Source organism: Atractosteus spatula, chromosome 8, assembly GCF_055471065.1.
Source record: "Atractosteus spatula isolate fAtrSpa1 chromosome 8, fAtrSpa1.hap1, whole genome shotgun sequence".
NCBI lineage: Eukaryota > Metazoa > Chordata > Actinopteri > Semionotiformes > Lepisosteidae > Atractosteus > Atractosteus spatula.
Window position 1 is genome coordinate 45279789 of NC_142713.1, and position 21647 is coordinate 45301435.

A 21647-nucleotide genomic window follows, 5' to 3' on the forward strand; every position below is an offset into this window, starting at 1 on the left:
ATATGCAAATGATACAATTTGTGAGTCTTGTTAAGGAGTGCAACTTTGTCTGAGAAGGACTAGCATTTTAAATTACCAATCAAACGGTTTACAGAGAACAAGCCATGGTTTTTCTGTGCATGACTTCAGCAGGCATAACAATGAATCTCTGGGATTTCAGCTTCCAGTCCCTTGATAGCACTGCCTCTGTGGGGACTAGTCTATTTACTTTAACAAACAATTAATCTGCATTCTTGTGGCAAATAATTTGCTACAGCACATTAACTGGCACCTCGTGCTTCACAAAACTTATTTAGAATGAACAAAAAGGAACTGAAGCAAAGCCAACGAAATAGAAATGAACAAGTTGCATATTTGAAGGTGAAACACCTGAGATTTGAACACCACAGTAAGTCCTAATGAATTTGTTGAAACGTTTCCATTGCTTAAGGAACAAATCATGCCAATTTAAAGAGAAAAAAAAGTCTGCGCTACATCCACAAAAATACTGTACAGTATATACAAAATAAGGTTTTGACAGCACAAAGTTAGCCATTAACACAAATTTATGTATTCACTGACAAAAGGCAGAGATTATCTTCAGCCTGATGTTTAAAGTTTCATGATGTACATGAACCACTAGAAAAGCAAAAAAAAAAATTAGATAGAACCTCAAATAAGGTTCTATCTCTTTAAAAATCAACAAAAACAAGCCAAAACAAAAGCCCAAAATGATTTAGTCTCAAAACGTTTGTTACCATGAAGCATTCATCCATTTCACCATGGATTAATCTGTCATAAAACAATATTGCAAAGGAACAAGTAATAGGTTTATTCCATGCTGAAAAAAAGAAGAAAGAGAACACAACGTTTCGGCCGTGGAAGGCTCCACGGCCGAAACGTTGTGTTCTCTTTCTTCTTTTTTTCAGCATGGAATAAACCTATTACTTGTTCCTTTGCAGCCTACGCATGCTGACGCAGCTACCCACCTGAACATAAAACAATATTGTTTCATTCTAGATCTTTTTGTGCCAAATCATTTTAAAGAGTTATACACTAGAAGAAGCACGAACATTTATTTATAATATTTATAAAATTGTTACCCAAATAAATTCAAGAAGGTTTGGTAAAGACGTAAAGGTGATTTTACAGCAGATGAGCCGACAATGCTCAGAAAACCAAGGTTTTACAAAAAAATAAAGGCTAAACTTCTCTTTTATCACCTCCGTTTCAAGTTTTGGTCACTTCACTATAGTTCTGAGACCTGTGGATGCTTCTGAAAAATTATTTGGGTTGAAAAATGTAAATAATGAAGCTTCCATCAAGATGGAGTAATCTGTCGGACAACAATTAAGTCCTTTCTGTGTATGTCACAACTAGTTTTCAAAATTGTTTTAGAGAATGTTATTTTGTAATAAAGATTAACATTTTTTGCAGAAGATTTTATATGAATGAAAAGAAAGACTTGGATGTTCTGAAACAGAATTTCATCTAAAAAATGTAAAGCTACCCCTTTAATCTATTTAACAACATAAAAGTCTAAATGTCAATACTTTTAAGAAAGGTACATTGATAAAAGATCTGGTATCATTGACAGAGGATCTTCGGAAGGTGAAGATTTCTTCTTATAAGATGTGCTCTTGGACCTCCATTTGTTGGTAACCTTTCAGTGTGTTCAGAGACAGAGAGGACTTGAGCATGTTTCTAATGATCTGTTAGATCATTTATTACACTACAACTATAGATCTCTGGCTGATATACATCTGAATTTGGATTTGACCAAGCACTGTGGCATGGTTGTTAGCACTGTTACTTGTCAGCTCTTGATTTATAGGTTTGATTTGCAAGATTCCTACGTGGAGTTTACATGTTTTCCTCATGTTTGCATCTATTTTTTTGCTCCATCTTTCATATTCTTTTAACAGGCATGAATAGGCAAAAGTGTTTCTGTGTGCTTGTTGTGTGCAATGAAGCAATGTATTTTCCAGGGTGAAGTTCTGTCTTGTGTCCTACGACTCTTATAGGCAGTGGGTTATTGTAATCCTAATGAGGAAAATGCAGCTTTCTGACTTAGACTCACTTAGACTCACACAATTTGCTTATCCTTTCTATTACATCTCTTACATTGGGTGAATGAATTGGCTTAAGTGTGAGTTGTTCAACACAGTGTTAATTAAATGTTACGCTCCTGGTTAGCCAGCTGCAGCCCAAATATATGTGCCATCCGTGATAAAATTAACAAACATTTCGTATGAAGATCATGGTAACATAAAGGATGCTTTACACAGAATATTGGAAACGTATCGATTATAATTGCAAGAAATTCTCAAGGATATTAACAGGAAATGACAATCTGTTTCGGAGCAGATGCACTAACATTTTAGTGAATAAACATGACACAGGTAAATTCAAATTCATAATGCTTATTTACACTTGTCAACAACAAACGTTATCAATCAACACACAGTCTACTTGAAAGCCACGGGCTAGGAGCATGTTGCTTCCACTGGAAGTGATACAAGCTGTACATTTGCAACACATGCTTTGCACCAGGTTGTAGCTGTTGTGTTGTGGAACTGTATCTCATTCCTCTCATAAAGCCTAGACATGTTGGTGCCTCTTCACTGGTCTCTGAGCCCTAGATTCTATCCATTGTCCCAACAATGTTCAACAGGGCTCAGGTGTGGCAAATAGGTCATCCAAAGTATACAGTAACTGTCACATTCGTATAGTGTATTGCAAGAAAGCTATTGTTGTGCCTGAAAATACGCGTTGTTCTGCTGCTATGTTGTCACGTAAGAAAGAGCCTGCAGGAAGAACAGCAAGTAAGGTCCCTGGCCTTGGTCAGTTTAGCCTTCTGTAGTAAGGCTGCCATCAACCAGTATAAGTGGAGTTCTGTGGCAGTAGACATTCCTGTCCAGACCACTATACCTGGGCATCCTCATTGATTGGTCTGTTGTTCACAACAATTACCATATCATTCTGCACATCTGCGCCACATTTGCCTCATCAGTGTGGTCTACACAAAACCTGGATTCACTACATTGCTTGTGAGACCTCTTGAGGTATGTTAACCCAGACTCCAGCATAGCAAAAGCATGGAGTCGTTGTTCTCTTGATGAGCGGGGCATACTAGCTCCTTTCGGTGTTTCTCTTTCTTAAGTTTCACCAGGCTTGACATCCCAAAGATTAAATCACTTTCACCTGTGCTTAATCCACAGTCTCACTAATGTGGTTATTCAGTGCGCATATAAAACACTCAAACTCAGTCACTTGAGTGTATCATTATCAGTCATGAATCAGCAGTTAATCAAAATGATGCCAAAAACATTAAGTCAACATCCAATAGCTGTGCAATTTTCTGAAACACACACGCAAAAAAGTTTAGATTCTTTTGGTGCTCAGTACGTTGTAATACTTTGAATTAAAATTTAGCTTTTACTGACAGTGACAATAATTTGTGAAGATCAGCTCTTTTGTGAAATTACCTTTCTTACTGGTGAAAAAAACAAAGATTTCACCAGTGTAGAAATCACTAACCTCTTTATGGATCAATAAAGATAAATGTGTTCCAAAAGGCAATGTTTAACACATTAACTAAAGTACTTTAGCCATATGATGGCCTTATTATTACACATTTAGCTTCCTTTAAAAGACTTAATCTCTCAGAAGGTCAGAGATACTCCAAAGAGAATGTCCTGAAATCACAGTCGGCCCCTTTTCATTAAAGGACAGCTGTTGCGTGACATGGATGTGCTTGTGTTCATTAAACACCATCTTACGGTGCTGGGTAGATGTGATCGGTTTATGACTGTGACCATGAACTCCCAAATTCCCAATGTTATTTTCCAAAGTATTCTGTAAGCTCATATACAAAGATTGCCGAGTTCCATCAGCATCACACAGCTGGCTGTGAGTAAAAAGCGTACTGTTGTGGTATGCTGCAACATGGAGAGTGAAAAAGTAACAGATGAAAATGATCAGGTTAAATGATCTGATGGGGAATTTTGCAAAAGGTAGAAATTTTAATTTTCTTTTTTAAGATTTGGGAGAATTTCAGTTCCAGTGTTTTGATTTTTTGTGGAAATATCAAGGATGTACAAAAACAGGGTGTTCGGGCATACATGTATAACATCATAGAATTAATTATTATATATTAAGAGATTTCTACATTTTTGTTTTGTTTTCAAGAATATCAATATAATGTTCCTAATTTTACAAAAAAGATAAAAAGTTACCAAAAAACAGCTCATGATTGATGGCCCAAACAAAGTGTAGAATGGGGTTTTGTGCACCTAAAATCGCTGCCCTCAAGATTTTACACAGATAAGGAGTCACACAGACTCACATGCTGCGGAGTGCAGTGTCATAATGATAAAAACAAGGTGGTTTATGACAAACTGCAGAGCCAAGCACAGAATTATTTTCAAATGTAGGTTTCTTCGGTGAATGAGCCTCCCGAAACTCCTTTTCTCACAACTGAGTCTTAAATGCAATAGTTAAAGAGCCCTCTACATGGCAAACCCAAGAGTACTCTTCAGCATGCACGTATAGTTACATGCATGTCACCTTTCCAGCACTGCCATTACATGGAAACAGACTGTCAAAATCACCACATATTTAAGTGTCTATATAATAGACACGAACTGCACACTAAATTATTCCAGAAGACACACTGAACTGTTAAGACAATGCTCAAATGTAAAGAATGGTGACTCATCTTCCCATATCATCAATGTTCTGAAAACCTAATGCTAAAGGAGACAGGTGTCCTAATTCTTTTCCCCTAAAGTATAAGTACAGTGCTAGCCTGTCCAGAATACAGGAGTACTTAACAGTAGTATATCTTCAAACGTCAGCTTGTTCTCTCAAACAGTGCCAGTTTCGGGATACTCACAGTTTGTTGCCTGTTGGAACTGAACAGATAGAATCTGCGTGACAGAATTCCAGAACGTATACAAGATGTCAGCTTGGCCATCCTGCAAAAGATAGCAAAAGAACTAAACACATGGATTCCTTACAAATGAATAATTCATAATATAATACTCCATAAATAAAATATCTGAGGACATTCCGTCCATTAAAAGTATATTTTCATAGCAAAGTGAAGCTGCAGCAATTTGGAAACTATCTACACTATATATAGTTAGGAGATTTCTTATGGTCACTTTCTTCAAAATCACTGCCCGATTAAAGCTTGGCAAAGTCTTCAGTAATGATCTCCTCTGCCTGTTCACTGGCCAGTTTATTTTCCTCCCATTACAGCTACAGAAGTCACAAAGTAAAGGCGAACAGAGCAGACAGTCAATCTTGGAAGTAGCATCAAAGAAAATAGACTAAAAGAACTGTGACCCATTGACTAACCAAGTGAAGAAAATTGTTTTATAATACTTGCTTCAGATTGTGTTTTTTAAATAATTGATTTAGCTTTAAGCAGGGTTTTTTCCTTACAATAGAAATATACACATTTTTGATCGACTACCACAAAAGAGAATGTTTTTAACAGAATTTCTTTCCCCAACTTCTCATGGAAAAATTAAAATATAATAAATTGTTACAAAGAAATGACAGTATGATGTTAGATGGCGATACATAATCTGACTTCAGCATATTGCCTTCTCTGCTAAAAAGCACATTTTTTAACACCATCAGCATAAGTGAATGTCTCATCATACAGATATGACAAGATATACTGTCACTAATAAAACACCTGATAATGTCTACCCCATCCACTTAAAAAACAATACTAGAGGAATGATTTTGAGAGACATAACATTGTATTATAATGAACAGAACACCACATCCACCCATCTGCCCATTTTTGTGATCCCATTTTTCAATGCAGGGTTGCGGGGGAGCCGGGGCCTATCCAAGCAAACAATGGGCACAAGGCATGATACACCCTGGATGTATCATCTATCAGTTCATCAAAGGGCCAATTAACCTACCAGTATGTCTTTGGACTGTGGGAGGAAACTAGGGCTGGGCGATATGGCCAAAAACATTATCACGATAAAAATTTTCATATCAGTCGATATCGATATTTATCACGATAAATGTCAAATCATTATTTCTTTCAAGTTTAAAAGCAGATTTTTTCTCCTGAGTGAAAGTTGAAGAAACTAGACAGTTAATTGGTAAATTAAACAACTTTTTATTTTAAGAACACAACTAACACTTGCCAAACAGCAGAAACATTAAACAAATCTGTTACCTGCCCGGTATGCAACATGCACGCGCACTCGCGCACATGCGCATGCGCACAGTATTTTGTGTGCATGCGCAAAGCATAAACATATATATCGAACATTTATCGAACTTTTGTTAAAATTATATCGAGGAAAATTATATCGCGATAATTATCGTTATCGAATTATCGCCCAGCTCTAGAGGAAACCCATACGAACACGGGGAGAACATAAAAGTTCAACGCAGACAACACACCAGAATTGATGCTGGACCCCCAAAGATGCGAGACAACAGCGGGAGCCACTGTGCCACCCTACAACAAACTCTTATTTCAGAAACCCTGTTTACGTTTGGTGAATGTCCATTCACACGCCATTGAGAAATAGCTCACGATGAACACGTTTTTTCTTATACACTTAGAATTAATTCTCTCTCTAATTAGTGTCTGGTGAGTGTGTGGACAGTGGCAACAAACTTGGCCAATTCTCTGCTGGGACTTGATGAATTCTGGTCAAATAATGCCGTAGCCCAGGAATGATCTGGTAACATCCTGGTTAGAAGGCATAATATGCACTCCAAACTAGTGGTTCTACTGGAAGAGGAAATGGAACCCTTCTTATTGAACAATTATGATCTAAGAATGGCGCATCCTATGGAACAGAGAATGTAGTCTTAAAACAGTTTTCCTGCATCTTAAAGATACCTAGATACAATATATGTTGATTGGTTGACAGTATTAGTACTTTCGTATTATACTTTACTCCAATCACAGGGTACACAGAACAGTATTGTGGAGAGGAAATCACAGTTACACAGCGCTCAATCATCGTATTGAAAAGTAAATCCAAAGATTTCCTGCCCTTCAAGCTTCAGGCAAAGCTTGCTCTTGCATTCCAACTTCATTAGTATTCTGTGGTGATACAACTACAGAAATGAGAGTATTAAATATTGATACCTTTGAATGAACATTTTTACTTTTTTAAATGCATTATTGAACAAATGCAGTAGAACCTTCCTTGTGAGAAATCAAAACATTTCAGAGATGAAGGCTGACCGGACTGATTTTAACTTTATTCAACTTCTGCACATTCCTGCTTTAAAACAAAAGACAGGAAAACAAGTTAATTAAAAAAACACAATGACTAAATTGATGTACAGCTTGTTTAGACATTATGCCAACTTCAAAATCTTGAAACTGGACAAAGTCCAGGGGCTCAGTCTTGGTCATTTTGAAACAACATCAAACAAAGAAGTCTGGCCAATTCCATTCATTTGGGGGAAACCTGGCCACAGTCAAATAAGGACAAAGCCCAGAAACTGAACTGGTGATGTCTGGGCTATAGTCAAAAATCTGCACTCCAATTAACTGTGCTGGAAGCGTAATAGGGATACTATTCTTAGTGAATATTTATAATCTAAGAATGGCACATGAAATGGTAAATTGAATTTACTCCCAAACCAGTTTTCCTCTATCTTAAAAAAATCCAGATTACAGTAAATATTGTTAGAAGTCATACTCTAGTCAAATCATACATAAACAGTACAGTATACAATAGGCCGTGTAATCAGAATAGTGTGTTAGGTATACAATTCAATTGCTAAGCCACAAGGTGGTTAGAAGAGAATGACTATATATTATTCCATAATAAGCGTTTAGCCGATTCATTTTTTACCGACGTTGACAAAGAAAATTAGTGGAGCAGGAAAGAAGGGGCTCTCCACAAACACGTAGGATCGGTAAAAAGGCTGTTCAACATCAGTCAAAGTCAGCATGCCTTGTTGCTTAACCTCAAGTCTTCTGTATTAAATATAAAAACAGATTAAGGAGGTTGGAAAACAATTCCTACATAAATATGTAAAAAAAAAAATTAAATGTACTTAATGCACTGCACTTCCCAGACTACATTTTTAAAAACACAATTTTCATAAAATGTCTATGACCCTAGCATTTCTCAATCATATATAGTTTAAAAGTAACTCTTGATTGACATTAAACAGCCATACATGAATTTTAAAATGTCTTACTGGTTTTAAGGTGCATACTTCTGCAGTTAGGAACACTACGAAAGTGCAACCTTTTCATTTTCTCAGAGGAACAACCATGTATACCATCTTCATCAATATCCACAGAAATACAATCCTATTGTTAGCCAGAAGTACACAACTGAACTCAATATGTAGAATAAACACTGCTAACACAAAACATTACATAATGAGGTTTACCTACACCCTACTGTAAATCCCATGTTTCAGTCTAGTGAAAAACAGATACATGTATGTCAAACGACCTGATGAAATATAAATAACAGGTTGAGATAAATACTTTTAAGGAAAGGACAGACATTGAGTAAAATAAAAGTAGTTTTGATATAAACATAAGAAATCACTATAAATCCTAAAAAAATGAGCCGAAGGTTTACAATCATGCTGTGGATGTCAAACAAAGCTATTTGCACTTCCTATCACAATCACATCAACTTCATTCCGGCATAATTCCTGGGCTGAAAGCAGCATGCCTAAATGAGTTATGGGATGCAATGGATTATCATTCAACTCTGCAGCAAATCATCCACTAACGGCTGCCTGCAACTCTCTGGGGCTTTGGCTGAAGGTCAGTGCTTTTCCCGAAGATAGCCTCTGTATAAAAATCTCAAAGTAAAAGGAGATTCTTTTTAACCTTGATGAAAGGGGCAATCTTCTATTCAAAGTCTATCTTCTGACTCCATCGCAGAATAACAACTATTTCATAACAAAAGGTCTGCCTTCCAGAAAGGAAAACAAGATAAATAGAAGTCACAGATGGCACAGACTGGCACCCATTCATTTACACAATAAAAACACAAGTTAAATCTACAGTAACTGTAACCACTGATACAGATCTATGGTTATACATATGAGCAGTACTTTTTATGTGTTAAGTGTTCATGAGCCCTGCGATTGAACATTAAAAACAAAAACTTCCAATTATTTATAAACACCGGACTTGTACAATAATAATGTAACAAATATTGATGATGCCAACACCCTGGCTTCTTTCAACAAAAGGCTCTACTAAGAGATCCTTGGATCAATTAGCTACTATACCAAAGTGACAAAATGGGCCATCTCTCATTTTCAATCTTTATTATGTCCTTATTTTTTCATCCTAAAGAATCCCAAAGCCTAAAGCCTTTAAGTGGGGGCCCACTTCATCCACCACTGAATACAGTGTTTAATATGCCCCAGCAGATAAATAAGAAATTACTCGACTAATTAAATTAAAGGGGAACATAAGGTCTGCCATTGTGCCAGTAGAAAGGATAACTCCCCTTCTTCATGGACATGGTCATTGGAGCTTCAATATTAAAGTACTCAGCACCTATCACTATACTAGGGGCATCAGTTTGGAAATTCTGGTGAGGGTAAGGTGTCACTTACTGGTCCACACTATTAGCCTAGGTGTCTTGTCCAAGTAATGACCGGATCCAACCTTGCTTTGCATCTGACATCTGGAGAGATTGTGCACTAAATAAAAATAGCTGCTTTAAACAAACTAAACTCTAAAAGAGTCAAACTGATTATTTGTAAAGATCAGAAAACACCAGAATATTTGGCAATCATGTTACTCATACAGGTTAAGCTTAAATATGATAAGCAAGCACTGTATATTGTCTAAAGGGAAAACAACCCATTGTTAATTTCAAGGCAGATCTCTGTAGATGTCTCTGAAGATATCTGAAAAATAATATTTACCTGCAATTCTAAACTTTCAAATGAAATACTCCTTAATTCTATCATTAAAATGGGGTTTTTGATAAAAATAAAAATTATGTTTGTACTTGGAACAATCTGTACGAATTTCTTCTTGTTCAGTGGATTAAGGGGTAGAGATATAGCTCAGTTAAGGACTTCTCTTCTAGACTGCAGTACGATTCTATAACAAGGTTTGGCTCTGCAGACAGCCAGCTGGCTCAGACAAAACGTGTGTATTCCTTAGACACACTGGCACTGCCAATGGCGACTATAACTTTGCAGGTTTTACATTGAAAAAGCAGTTAAAGCAACAGCCTTGGAGAAAGGGAAAAATTAAATTCACTGCATTATGTTTCTACTGTACAGTATGTAGCACCTGTGGCTGGAGAGCTCTGAACGCAGGCAATGGAACTCAGTGACAGAGTGCTGCTCAATCATCCTACTGAATAGTGCATCCAAAGATTTCCTGCCCTGCAAGCTTCAGGCAAAGCTAGCTTTTGGATTTCACCTTCATTAGTATTCCATGGTGATACAAGTACAGAAGGGAGAATATTAAAAAAAAACCCTGACACGTTGGAATGAGCATTTTTACTTTTTTAAACCTATTACTGAAAAAAACAGCAGCATCTCCTTTGGGAGAAATCAAAACATCTCAGACAAGGCCATGGAACTGAAGAGACTAAAGAGATTTTAACTTTAATCAACAACATTCATGCTTAGAAAATAAAGTATTCAGTCAAAAATAGAAGTTAACGAAAAAAAAACATACTCTGACAGAATGACTTAACTGTTGTGCAGCTTGTTTAGAAACTGTGCCAACTTTAAAACTTGAAACTGGACATATTAAAAATGTATGACATTTATGTATCCATAATTGCTTATTGTTTATCTGGATTTATTTATATACAGATGTGTCTGTGTATTTCACTACAAAGTTGCTCTGTAGCACTGGATTGCTCACATAACACGCTTTGTGCTCTACTATTGATGTATGTTTGGTTTATATCCCTGGTACAAATTGGGATACCGAATATGTTTGGCTCATGGGGCCTGAAATTAAGCTCTCCTACTACATTAGGTATTATCAGGAATATCTGAGCAAAGGAAGTATAACCATTTCATAGATTTTCCCATCAAGCCCATTACTGTCCAATGCATCCATTTTTTCTTTACCCACATTTTAGGGGTTTAAATGAATCACAGCACAATACACTGCACACTGTAACTAAAGTGGAAGCTTAGTTTAGAGAAGAGCTTTCTTCAGTTAGCCAAACCTTTTTTTTTCTTTGGATCTGCATTCATTATCTGTTTCATAGTTTAAATTTCATTTTTCTCCTGGGAAACCCAGACTTTCCACCTTTTTCAATGGATTACATTAATACATAAATGTTGAAAGTTGATACAATTAATGAAAGCAATACAATATCATTTTAAACTGAGAGGTGCTTTTCTTCACACCTGCCATGCTTTCAGTAAAGCCAAATTCTCAGACAATGTGTCAGCTGCACTCTTAAAAACTCCAGTGTAATTAACGTGAGTAAGATCTCACAGTGGAACCATCATAATGAATACTGCTGTTCTCAAATAAAACGTTGAATATGCACAATTGAGGTATGTGGTTATTTTGCAGTTAAAGTACTTACTGTATTTATCCTCCATACTGTAGCTACTGTATATGTAATCATATACTTGAATACTTGAATGACTTGAATACAATGATGTGGCATCATTTTATTCAAGTTATCGCAACCAAAAAATTGCGATAACCAAAAAATCCAGGAACAACCCAAAACCTTTGTGGCGCACTGAAGTGATGATAAAAAAGCTGAAAACCTGAAAAAAAACCCATAATGGCACATACTCAACCTTAAACATAGAACAGGATGTAAAAATGTAAGAGCTAGACATGAGAGGCAGCCATATTGACCTGAGAATCTCATTCATCTGTTTCCTGAACAAAGTCATGATATCAGCTTTAAGAATGTGGATCGGTAGCTAATACCAGGCTCCCATAATCCTCTGTATAAAAAGTGGCTCCTGTTCTCGATTTTAAATGCACTTCCATGTAGAGATCATTTTTGTCCTCTGGTTCGTGTTTCACTGTTGAAGACATTGGTTAGGCTTTGTCAATGCCCATGAGAATTATGAATATGTGCTTCTTGTATCTTTCTCCATCTAAGTCTAAAAAGGTTGAGTATTTTAGCCAGGCAGCATAGGACATTCCTTGAAGCCTTGGTTACTCCTGGTTGGACTGATTTCAGAGATTCAAATTATTTTTGTAGAAAGATGACCACATTTCTTAAATAAGATCGTAGTAGCATATTGTACAATTTTAACATAAAATTAATTGTTTTAAATTCTCTCCTTTTAACTATTAATCCTTCCTTTCTGTCTGTCCCCTCAGTGTCTAGGAATATGGTATATCAACATAAACCACCTAATTCTTAATAAGCAGCTTATTCAAGCTCAGTGTTTCCCTTCTTTTATTGGTTCATTCATGCTTTTTCTGCCTGCATACAATACTCTGCACTTGTTTACATTAAAGGGCAATACGTCTGATGTTTGCGCAGTCTTGATGTTTTGCCTTCAAAATGCCTTTCAAGCTTCTTTTGTTTCTAATGCTCCTACATGTGTTTGAACCTGACAAGTTTACAAACTATAACAGAATCTAAATGTTTGATCTAAATAAGAATGAGCAGAGGTCCTAATACAAATCCCTGAGGTACTCTGCTAATTACATCACTATGTGAGCTTTCACTTCTTTATTCATCAAATAATTAGGCTGTAATGTAATTAAGAGAATAGATGTGTTTAGAGATATTTAGAAATAAAAATTTATGAGAACATAAATTCCAAAAATCTAAATATACCATATAATTTGTTGGTTGTATACAGTACATACCTATTACTTGTTAAATTCTTATTCTAACTTAAAGAAAGTTCTATCATTTTTAAATCCATGCTGACTATTCTATCACACCTTACTTCTCCAATGATGATGCTCCTGTTTACTTTTTATCATTTCCATAACCTTCTGTGTAGTCCAGTTTTGTTTCTCGTGCATTTAAGTCATTTATAACCCTGCAAAGGACATAAAATGCAGACTTCACCTTAGATTCAAAGGAAAGAGTTAAGGTTAGGGAAAGGCCTATTATATTCAAAGTACTATTAATAGTGGTAGACCTGCTGAATAAACATACATGGAGAACAAAAAATGTGATGAAAAAGTTCTAGAAACACAGTTTGCAACACTATACAATGGGACCCTTTTCTATAAATTGGTGTCAAATGTGTCATTTACAGTATTATTACATTTTTAGATTTCATATACAAATAAAATGCATATTTAAAAATCTGTTGCTCAGATGAATCACGGCAGGAAATATACAATGTAGATCTGTACATCAAAATTAATTCAATATTTTTCCCTTTTCATGTCAATATACTTTAATCAAACTCTTACATGACAGCCAACTGTACAAGTTTTCAATTAGCTTGTCAAACAGCACCTTTCAGTATTGTTAAACAGAAGTATACATCTTTAGAGCTTTATGTTTAAGATTCAAAACAGTCTTCTGAGTTGTCAGTGCCTATTTAAGTAACTGCACATTATCCATTCTAAATAAGAATGTCTTTGTACAATATATGCTAATTTTTGAATGATGGAATGACTGTTTCATTGTGCAGTTTGTTTAGAAACTATACCAACTAATCACAACTAGATAATACTGGCATAACCATTGTTTATTATTGACAAGCTGATACATAATCAAGTCATTTTAGATGTGGTGTTGTTTTGTCTGTTCATATAAACATTCAAAGATGTTATATAGCATGCCTGGTGTCGTACATTGAGAGGTAAATGGAGACATGTGGAAGATCAGTTACACAATATATTCCTGTGGAAAAACCAACTTTCTGTTACAGCATGGAGTCATGCTGTAAGTGAATGGGATGGCATGTATTTTGAACCGGTAGACTGGTTAAATAACTGATGCACATTGGTAAAGCAATTTATTCATTTTTGTTAGGGCAAAAGTTTTGATTTTTGTGGATGTCAGCCCTCTATTACTAAATGATCTGCAATTATTACAATCCTGTGAGATACAGAGAGACTAGAATTGGTATCATATTTGAAATGAGAGCAGAAGAGATGCCTGTTAATAAGTGCATAGCTTCAAGCTATAAACAGTAAAAGGGTACATTTGAACCTGTGAAACAATTACTGGCCATCAGGCAAATGCAGGCTTGGCAGCACAATGAAAAGACGCTGTGCAACATTTCAAAAGGAGAAAACTGGTGAAAGGGGGCAAGGTTGTGGATTTCTTCATTTGGAAAGACAACTGTGCTTCTAATTGGTATTATCAGCAAATAAAGATGATGCTTACACAGCCGAGAGGAACACACTCCTTAAATGAGGGATAACCAGAATGCGGTGCTCCCAATCTCCTATACTAAGCATAAATAATAGACTGAACAAGAAAAGGAAAAGTTATTTAGCGTGGGTTCAATTCAATACATGACCCCAAGTGGGCCGAAAAGGAATAACTGTTCAGTTGAATAGCCCACAGAAATGTTTTTACATATTGTACTGAGAAAAACTGAACTCGATTGGTTTTGCCTTCAAGGTACTTCTAGAACTCTAATTAGACTAGTGATGGAATATGCCTACCAGGAAATGCATGTTGGTTTCATTCTTGCTTTACAGGGTCCATTTATTTAAAAAAAAAAGATTTTAACACTTTCAACATAATTAAGATATTTTCTTCAAATGATAAATAGTCAAACAAACTACAGCAAACTGAAATGAGGGCATGGACTATCCAACTGAGTATAACCTTAAAGTCTTGTTATGTAGAAAGCTTGAAGATAATTGTTTTTCTTATAAAAAAAGCTTAAGCAGACCCTACATTATAGTATTTAAACACAATCTTTTTCACAACGACAAAACTACTTTTACAGTTGTCAACCAACCTTAATATTCCTCATCATTAAGCTTTAAACTTCACCATGGACTTTTTCCAGGCTCACATTCTTAATTATTCCTTTTTTTCCCCCATTTCATCTACAGTATCATTGTGTCTCAAAAAACATTGAATTGGTAAGTATAAATTTTGTTTTTTTAAAAAAAGACAGGTTTTAATTATATAAGGGTATTTCCCATAATGATACTGGGGGTCCACAAACTTTCTCAGCATTGTACTGGAAAGAAATAGAAACAGGTTTTTCAATTAAATATTCAGCTACGGTACAGTATATCTACATATATCTGAAAAAAATCCTGTAACCTATGAAAAGAGCAGAAATGCAAAAAATATTTCTTTGCAGTTTGATACTTGTTATTTAAATATAATTTCAAATAAACTCAACTTGCAATGCTGTAACTGTAAAAAAATGTGTGGTTTCCACGGAAACCTTAGTACTCAGAAGAGAGACTAAATATTTCAACAGTGATTTGCTGTCCTACTCTTTTTTGTTATAATCATAATTGTCTAGTGCGGTGCCTAATTTCCATGTTAATCGTTTGGATAATATACTTAACAATATGGTATTCTGTACAAAAAGTGTTATTTAAAAATTGATTAGAATATTATTTCTTTAATTTGCAATAAACCTGTTTGAAGGTTGCTCTGTTAGTTTCGTATTTCCTCACAAGCCACATCTAATTTTCTCATTATCAAATGTCAAATGAACTTTGAACAAGGAGTATATATTTCTCTAATTCTTTACACTACTGAGCAATACAGGAGACATCCTTCATCATGAGTTTTAAAGACAGCATAAAATAAATGATTATACTTGACATCATTCATTATTTGGAAAGATAAACAGTAGCTTTTTTGTTATTGCTACTGAGAATGTGTGTCACCACGTTCTGCTTTAAAAAACACACAGATCTAATAACAAATATTGTGTGTAGAGAAGGACTCATTAATTAGACTTTGAATTTACACTTGATTTTTCTCTCTTATCCAAGTCTTCTTCCAATTCCGCTTTCATAATTCTCAAAATGGGGATACTGGCAATAACACTTACGTTTGTAGCAATGAGAACTCACTCATAATAATAATTTACTATGTAGTGGACATTGCTAAAATGTATTTTGATTTTGTAATGAAATATACTTAGTCCATTCCCATAATTTGCAAAGTTGAGTCTTTGGGAGTGAAGGGGGGGGGGATAATGCCAACAACAACAATAATAAACACTACACCTTAATAATAAGCAGTGCACTTACAGAATAATATTAACTATGAAGAGAGTCTTTAATAGGCAATAGGGCTTTTTTGTATCATTAGTAGAGATTCTATATAGCAAATATAACTTACAAAATAGTTCAAGTTCAATTTGTCATTCCAGCCATATACAAGTATACAGAAATATCGAAATATCGTTTCTCCTGGTCCACGGTGCAAATACAGGCAGGACAGAGAGGAAACTGACATAGACGTTGTAGACAGGATACACATACTGCAAAGTGCAGATAGTGCAAATTACAAGGAAATACATAAAACAACATACACAACACACTGGGGGGATTTAAACCCTCTTTCTGGAATTGGGGTGGGTGCAAGTAGATTCCAGGGTGTTGAAGAGCCTGACAGCCTGCAGGAAGACGCTGTTACAGAGTCTGGTGGAGCTAGCCCGTACACTGCCAGATGGTGGGAGGGCAAAGAGTTTATGGGAGGGGTCATCTACTATACTGGAGGCCCTGTGTAAGCAGCGTTTGATGACAGAAATGAAAGGGAGGGAGTCTCCAATGATGTTTTCATCTGTTTCCACAATTCGTTGCAGGGTCTTGCGGTCTGAAGCGTTGCAATTCCCAAACCAAACAGTGATCCAGCTGGTCAAGGTGCTCTCAATGGTGCTTCTGTAGAAAGTGGTAAGAATGGACAGGGGAACGTTTGCCCTCCTCAGTCACCGCAGGAAATAGAGACGCTGCTGTGCCTTCTTGGCTAGGGAGGTGGTATTGAGGGACCAAGTGAGGTCGTCTGTAATGTGTACACCAAGGAACTTGGTGCTTCTAACTTTCTCCACAGGGGAGCCGTTGATATACAGTGGGGAGTGATCAGCGTGGGCCTTCCTGAAGTCATCCTGAAGAGATTATCTCTTTATATAATAAATAGTGTACAATTACTTTTGTACATGCAGTCTAAAAATGGTTTTTACTACCTTACTAACAAACCCATTGATTGTCACATACTTTACTTTTATCTCCTAATGTGATAGAGTTTTGGAGGAATATACTTTAATAAATAAATGTTAACCTTATAAATAGTATTTAAATTTGGCATTCAAGTCTTAAACCAACTAAAACGTTGCTGATCTGTACTGTCCTAAGAAGGAGAAGTTTTAGAAGTAAATTTAATTAAAAGCAAACAAAGGTGTTTGCCTTGAAGACCTTTACAGCTTTTCTGTAACCATAAAATAATTAATTCTATAAATTAAGTATTTTTTATCCATCTATCTTCGAAACCGTTTTATCAAATACAGGGTCATGGGGGGGCCAGTCCATCACAGGGCACAAACAGACAGAAACGCACTCTTCTAACACAAGGGTCAATTTAGAGGTCAATATAGAGCACCCATGCAAACACAGATAGCTCAACAAAAATTCACACCTTTAGATTTTCATTGAATACAGATAAGTGTCCTGCGAAAAGCTTCACTAATAAAGGTCCACTAAAATGCCATTTTTTATCATCTTTGAGCTTCCACCAGGTAAAATGGTTTTTCAGAAAAAACATGATAGGGCTCAGGCTGAATGTATACAAATAATTATTTCAGAATTAAATAAGTCCAGAAATGCTTCATTTACTAGTTACTTGTTCTCAAAAGGCACCCAAACTGAAACTTGCATCTGAGGTGTCCAACTGCTATGTATTTTAATAGCTTTTAAGTATACAGAAAATAAGGTTTGATATCACTACATTCCAGAACTTCATCAATTTGTTCTCAGCTTATTCTGAAGTGTGGCACTGAATTTGTTTGGTTCATATAACAAAAACCTAGTGGAATATCACCAGAGGCCTATTTAACATGTTTCTACATTTAAATGCAAAATCCCCATATGGTATCTGTATACTCTGCTAGATGCAAAATTCACTTGGGTGTACTGTAGTGTTTTTAAGACAGACATTTAGGCCAATAGGGTAAACGGGAGCAGCTTTGCACTACTTTATGTTTTGTCCAGCAGAATCTATGTTATAGAGGTCAGAGATCAATGTGCAAGTTCAAAAAATGACGTCAATCACTCCAAAGGAAGGCTCCAATAAAGAGACAGAACAGGAAATCCATCAGTGTAATGGCCACACACATATTTTAAAATCAAATTTGTACATTACAGCCAGAGGGTGACTTAAGGGAAGACTTTAGTTATGTGTTTATGTAGATTAGTTGTTTTTTTCACAAGCTTTTTTATTCTTCAACATTAGTTTAACTAAAAAGAAAAACTGATTAGTGTGATTAGGAGGCTTAATTATTCAAATCTCTGGACAGAAATTAGGACATTACACAGGATAATGTGTAAACTTATGTCTAGATAGTTATCTACCATAACAAAAGATCTTTATTTATGATCTGTTTTTTTTAACTGTCCTGTCCTGTATACAATTTCTTTCATTTAAAGTGTTCTTTGTATATAAGATTAAAAATATTGATTCGCTCAGTAGTAGCAGGAGAATATTGAAATACAATAGGTGGAGTTCATCACCCTTACTCCAAGGAATGATGTGTTGTGTCTTGTGCCATTATCAGAAAGTCTAATGTTGAAACTGAGAAACTAAAACATATTTAATGTACTGTAAGTATATACCAAGTTGGAAACAGCTGGCTAGATTTCTGGAGTATTTCATTTAGCTATTCTCAGAAAGCTGAAAACTGCAGAGCAGAGAAAAAAATATATTTTTGCTATTTTTATTGGTATATATTTGATACAGATGTTTGCCCCTGTCTATTTGATAACTGCTCAGTTTTTTTCTAAACAAGGTCCCAATTCTCTTGACTGCTCTCTTTGGCATTCTGCCCAATTACGCTGCAAAGATCAAACCTCATCAGACTTTCTCTGCTTCCCTTACCCCACTAGGTGGAACACAGGGAAAACTGAAAGCAAGCCCCCTGTCTCTTACTAAACCACTAGAAATGATATCACACAGTTTTATAGTCAGAATTGTTCAAATTCACACTCCATGAACAATCCATATCTCCGTGGCCCATTTACTGTATATGCTGTGTAGAAGCCTATTATACCAGACTTTAACCGTCTAAGATTTCCTCATTCATTCCTGACTCAACAAGAATGATTCAATATTTATTCTGTTCTACTCTGCCTTCTCTCATTTGTCCTCCTTCTTAAGTCTAAGGGCTGACTATTTGTTTCAGCCAACTGCAATCGATGATTCCCTCACAATGTCAACAACGTATTTATAGCATGACTAAATCTGAAGGACATGTATATCCTAACATTAAGAGAAGACATGAATGCTTTATTCCAGTGGCTGAATGCCGTCAATATTTTGCTTTTCCAAATGAATAACCCTTTACAGTATATGTCTTCTAGTTTTTGATGTAGCTTTGAGCAAAAAGTGCAGAAGCAGTTTAGATATCCTGTCTGACTGCAACACAAAGGAAAAACAGAGGAGATTCTGACTGCTGGTCTGAAATAATGGTTTGAACTCACTTTAATTTCAAATGGATTAGAAGGTAATCTGCCCATCAGCAGGAAGTCACAGATCAATCTGTGATGTGAACTCCATTCGCCCCCGGTGACATATACTCACCATGTTGTAAAAACATCCTACAAAACTGAGTGTGCTTTATGTACTCTGTGTTAGGCAGATACTCATTACCTCACAAATGTTATAAAACCACCAGTGTGGCTGCTGAATGGTAATGAGAACTGTGTCTGTCTAAAGTGGAAAACTCTATGAAACATATGAATGCTCTACAGCATTGACTGCTCTTTTAGAACTAGAGTTAAGGATCAGCATGCTAATGCAGTTTTGCTCACCTTTGCTACCATCTGTAATTGTCAAGGACGTGACTGAATTAATCGTACCAGTACTCAATGTACGCTGCCAGCAAAGCAAGCCCCTGTACACCATTATTCTTGTTAAACAACGGTATGTAGAAAGGATACATAAAAAACTAATAAGCCCCCCAAACCCCGTATGAGAGCACAATCCTGACAAATGTTTCAGTGTTATGATGGTGGCAGCCATTGCCTCTTACATTTAGCATAAACAGAAATAACTTGGTTTAAAGGATTTTGCATTGTGATTCAAGGTTTTGTTTCTACACCTTGACCTAAATATGATCAACCTAATGCTGCTTTAAAAGTGCATGCATAAACCTTAGCACTGCATGAAACTGCTGTGAGAAATCATTTGTGAACTTCAAAGATAAAAATGGAAATTTCACAGTTTTACAGTATCATGATAGCCCTTTTGGTTTCCTCTTTTGTTCAGTGTTTCTCTTATTGTGGACTCAACATTAGCCAGTGCAAGAGACGACTGCAGATCCTTATCTGTTTTCCTGGGGCTCTTTGTTAGCATTGTACAGCAAGCTCTTGCAGTTATTTTTGTTGGACTCCTAGGGAGAACAACCTAGTCACTGTCTGATTGTGGCTTGACGGAGGCCTAACTTTTTAGAAATGTTTTTGTAACCCGTTCCAGCCTTATGAGCATCGACAATCCTTTTTCCGAGGTCTTCTGAAACCTCTTTTGATTGGTGCATGTTTCACTTTGACAAATCTCTAATGTAAAGAGGAGACTCTTTGGCCTCAATAAGAAACGTTATAAAGTATGTGGCTAGAACCAAACACTGCTTTTGGAAGATAGAAGAACCTCATTCCAACCATCTAGCCTGGTGGTGGTGGGAGTGTGATGGTTTGGGACTTGTTTTCTGCCTCAGCACCTGGATGGCTGGCCATCATTGACACAACCATGAGTTCTGCATCTTATCTGAAGATTCTAGAGGAAAACGTCAGGCGTTCTGTCCATGAGCTGAAACCGAACTGAAAGTGGGTCTTGCAGAAAGACAATGATCCTAAACACGCAAGCAGATGTACGAATGAATAGCTGCAGAAAGACAAATTTAGTGTTTTACTGTACATAGGCCAAGTCAAGTCCGGACCTAAACGTCATCAGAATTGTGACAGGACCTGAAGCAAGCTGGCTATTCAAGGCAGCCCTTAAATGTCACAGAGACAAAGGAGTTCTGTATGGAGGAGTGGGACAAATTTCCCTCCAAACCGATGTGAGAGATTGATCAGTGGTTACAGGAAACATTTAGTTGCAGTTTCTTCTCGAGGGGTTCCCCTGAATGTAGGTTCTCGTACTTTGTCATACGTGGATATTTACCATTTCATCATTTGAGGATAAATAAATGCTGAAAGAATATAATGTTTTGTGTCATTTGTTTTGTCAAGTTAACTTTATTATAAAGACTTAGATTAAGAGCTAGTAACATTTTAGTTTTTTTTTATTTGTGAAATATGAGAATATCCTAAGGGATTCACAAATGCTTTCTCTGCATGTATCTTGAAGGTCTGCTAAAGCTTCTGAGTTATGATCTGACAAGTTCATTTAAATTAACTGGATCTGATAAGTTTATTTAAATTAACTGAAGAAACACTGCCTCTAAACATACACTATGAGACTAACACAATTATGAAGAATTGTGTTTCATCTGTTTTCTGTAAATTATAATTGGGGAAAAGGTGGCATGTTTGTGGTCATCTTTATAAG

The 21647-nt window shown here is 36.1% G+C and overlaps 1 protein-coding gene across 1 annotated transcript in view; it reads right to left on the reverse strand.

Annotated features, from left to right (window-relative positions):
- The window catches only part of cog5 (component of oligomeric golgi complex 5), a 174182-nt gene that overhangs the window by 58493 nt on the left and 94042 nt on the right, over window positions 1-21647 (reverse strand). Inside the window, exon 11 of the mRNA XM_088922671.1 lies at window positions 4877-4958. Coding sequence (XP_088778797.1) covers window positions 4877-4958 — 82 coding nt within the window. The remainder of the gene's footprint in view (window positions 1-4876; window positions 4959-21647) is intronic.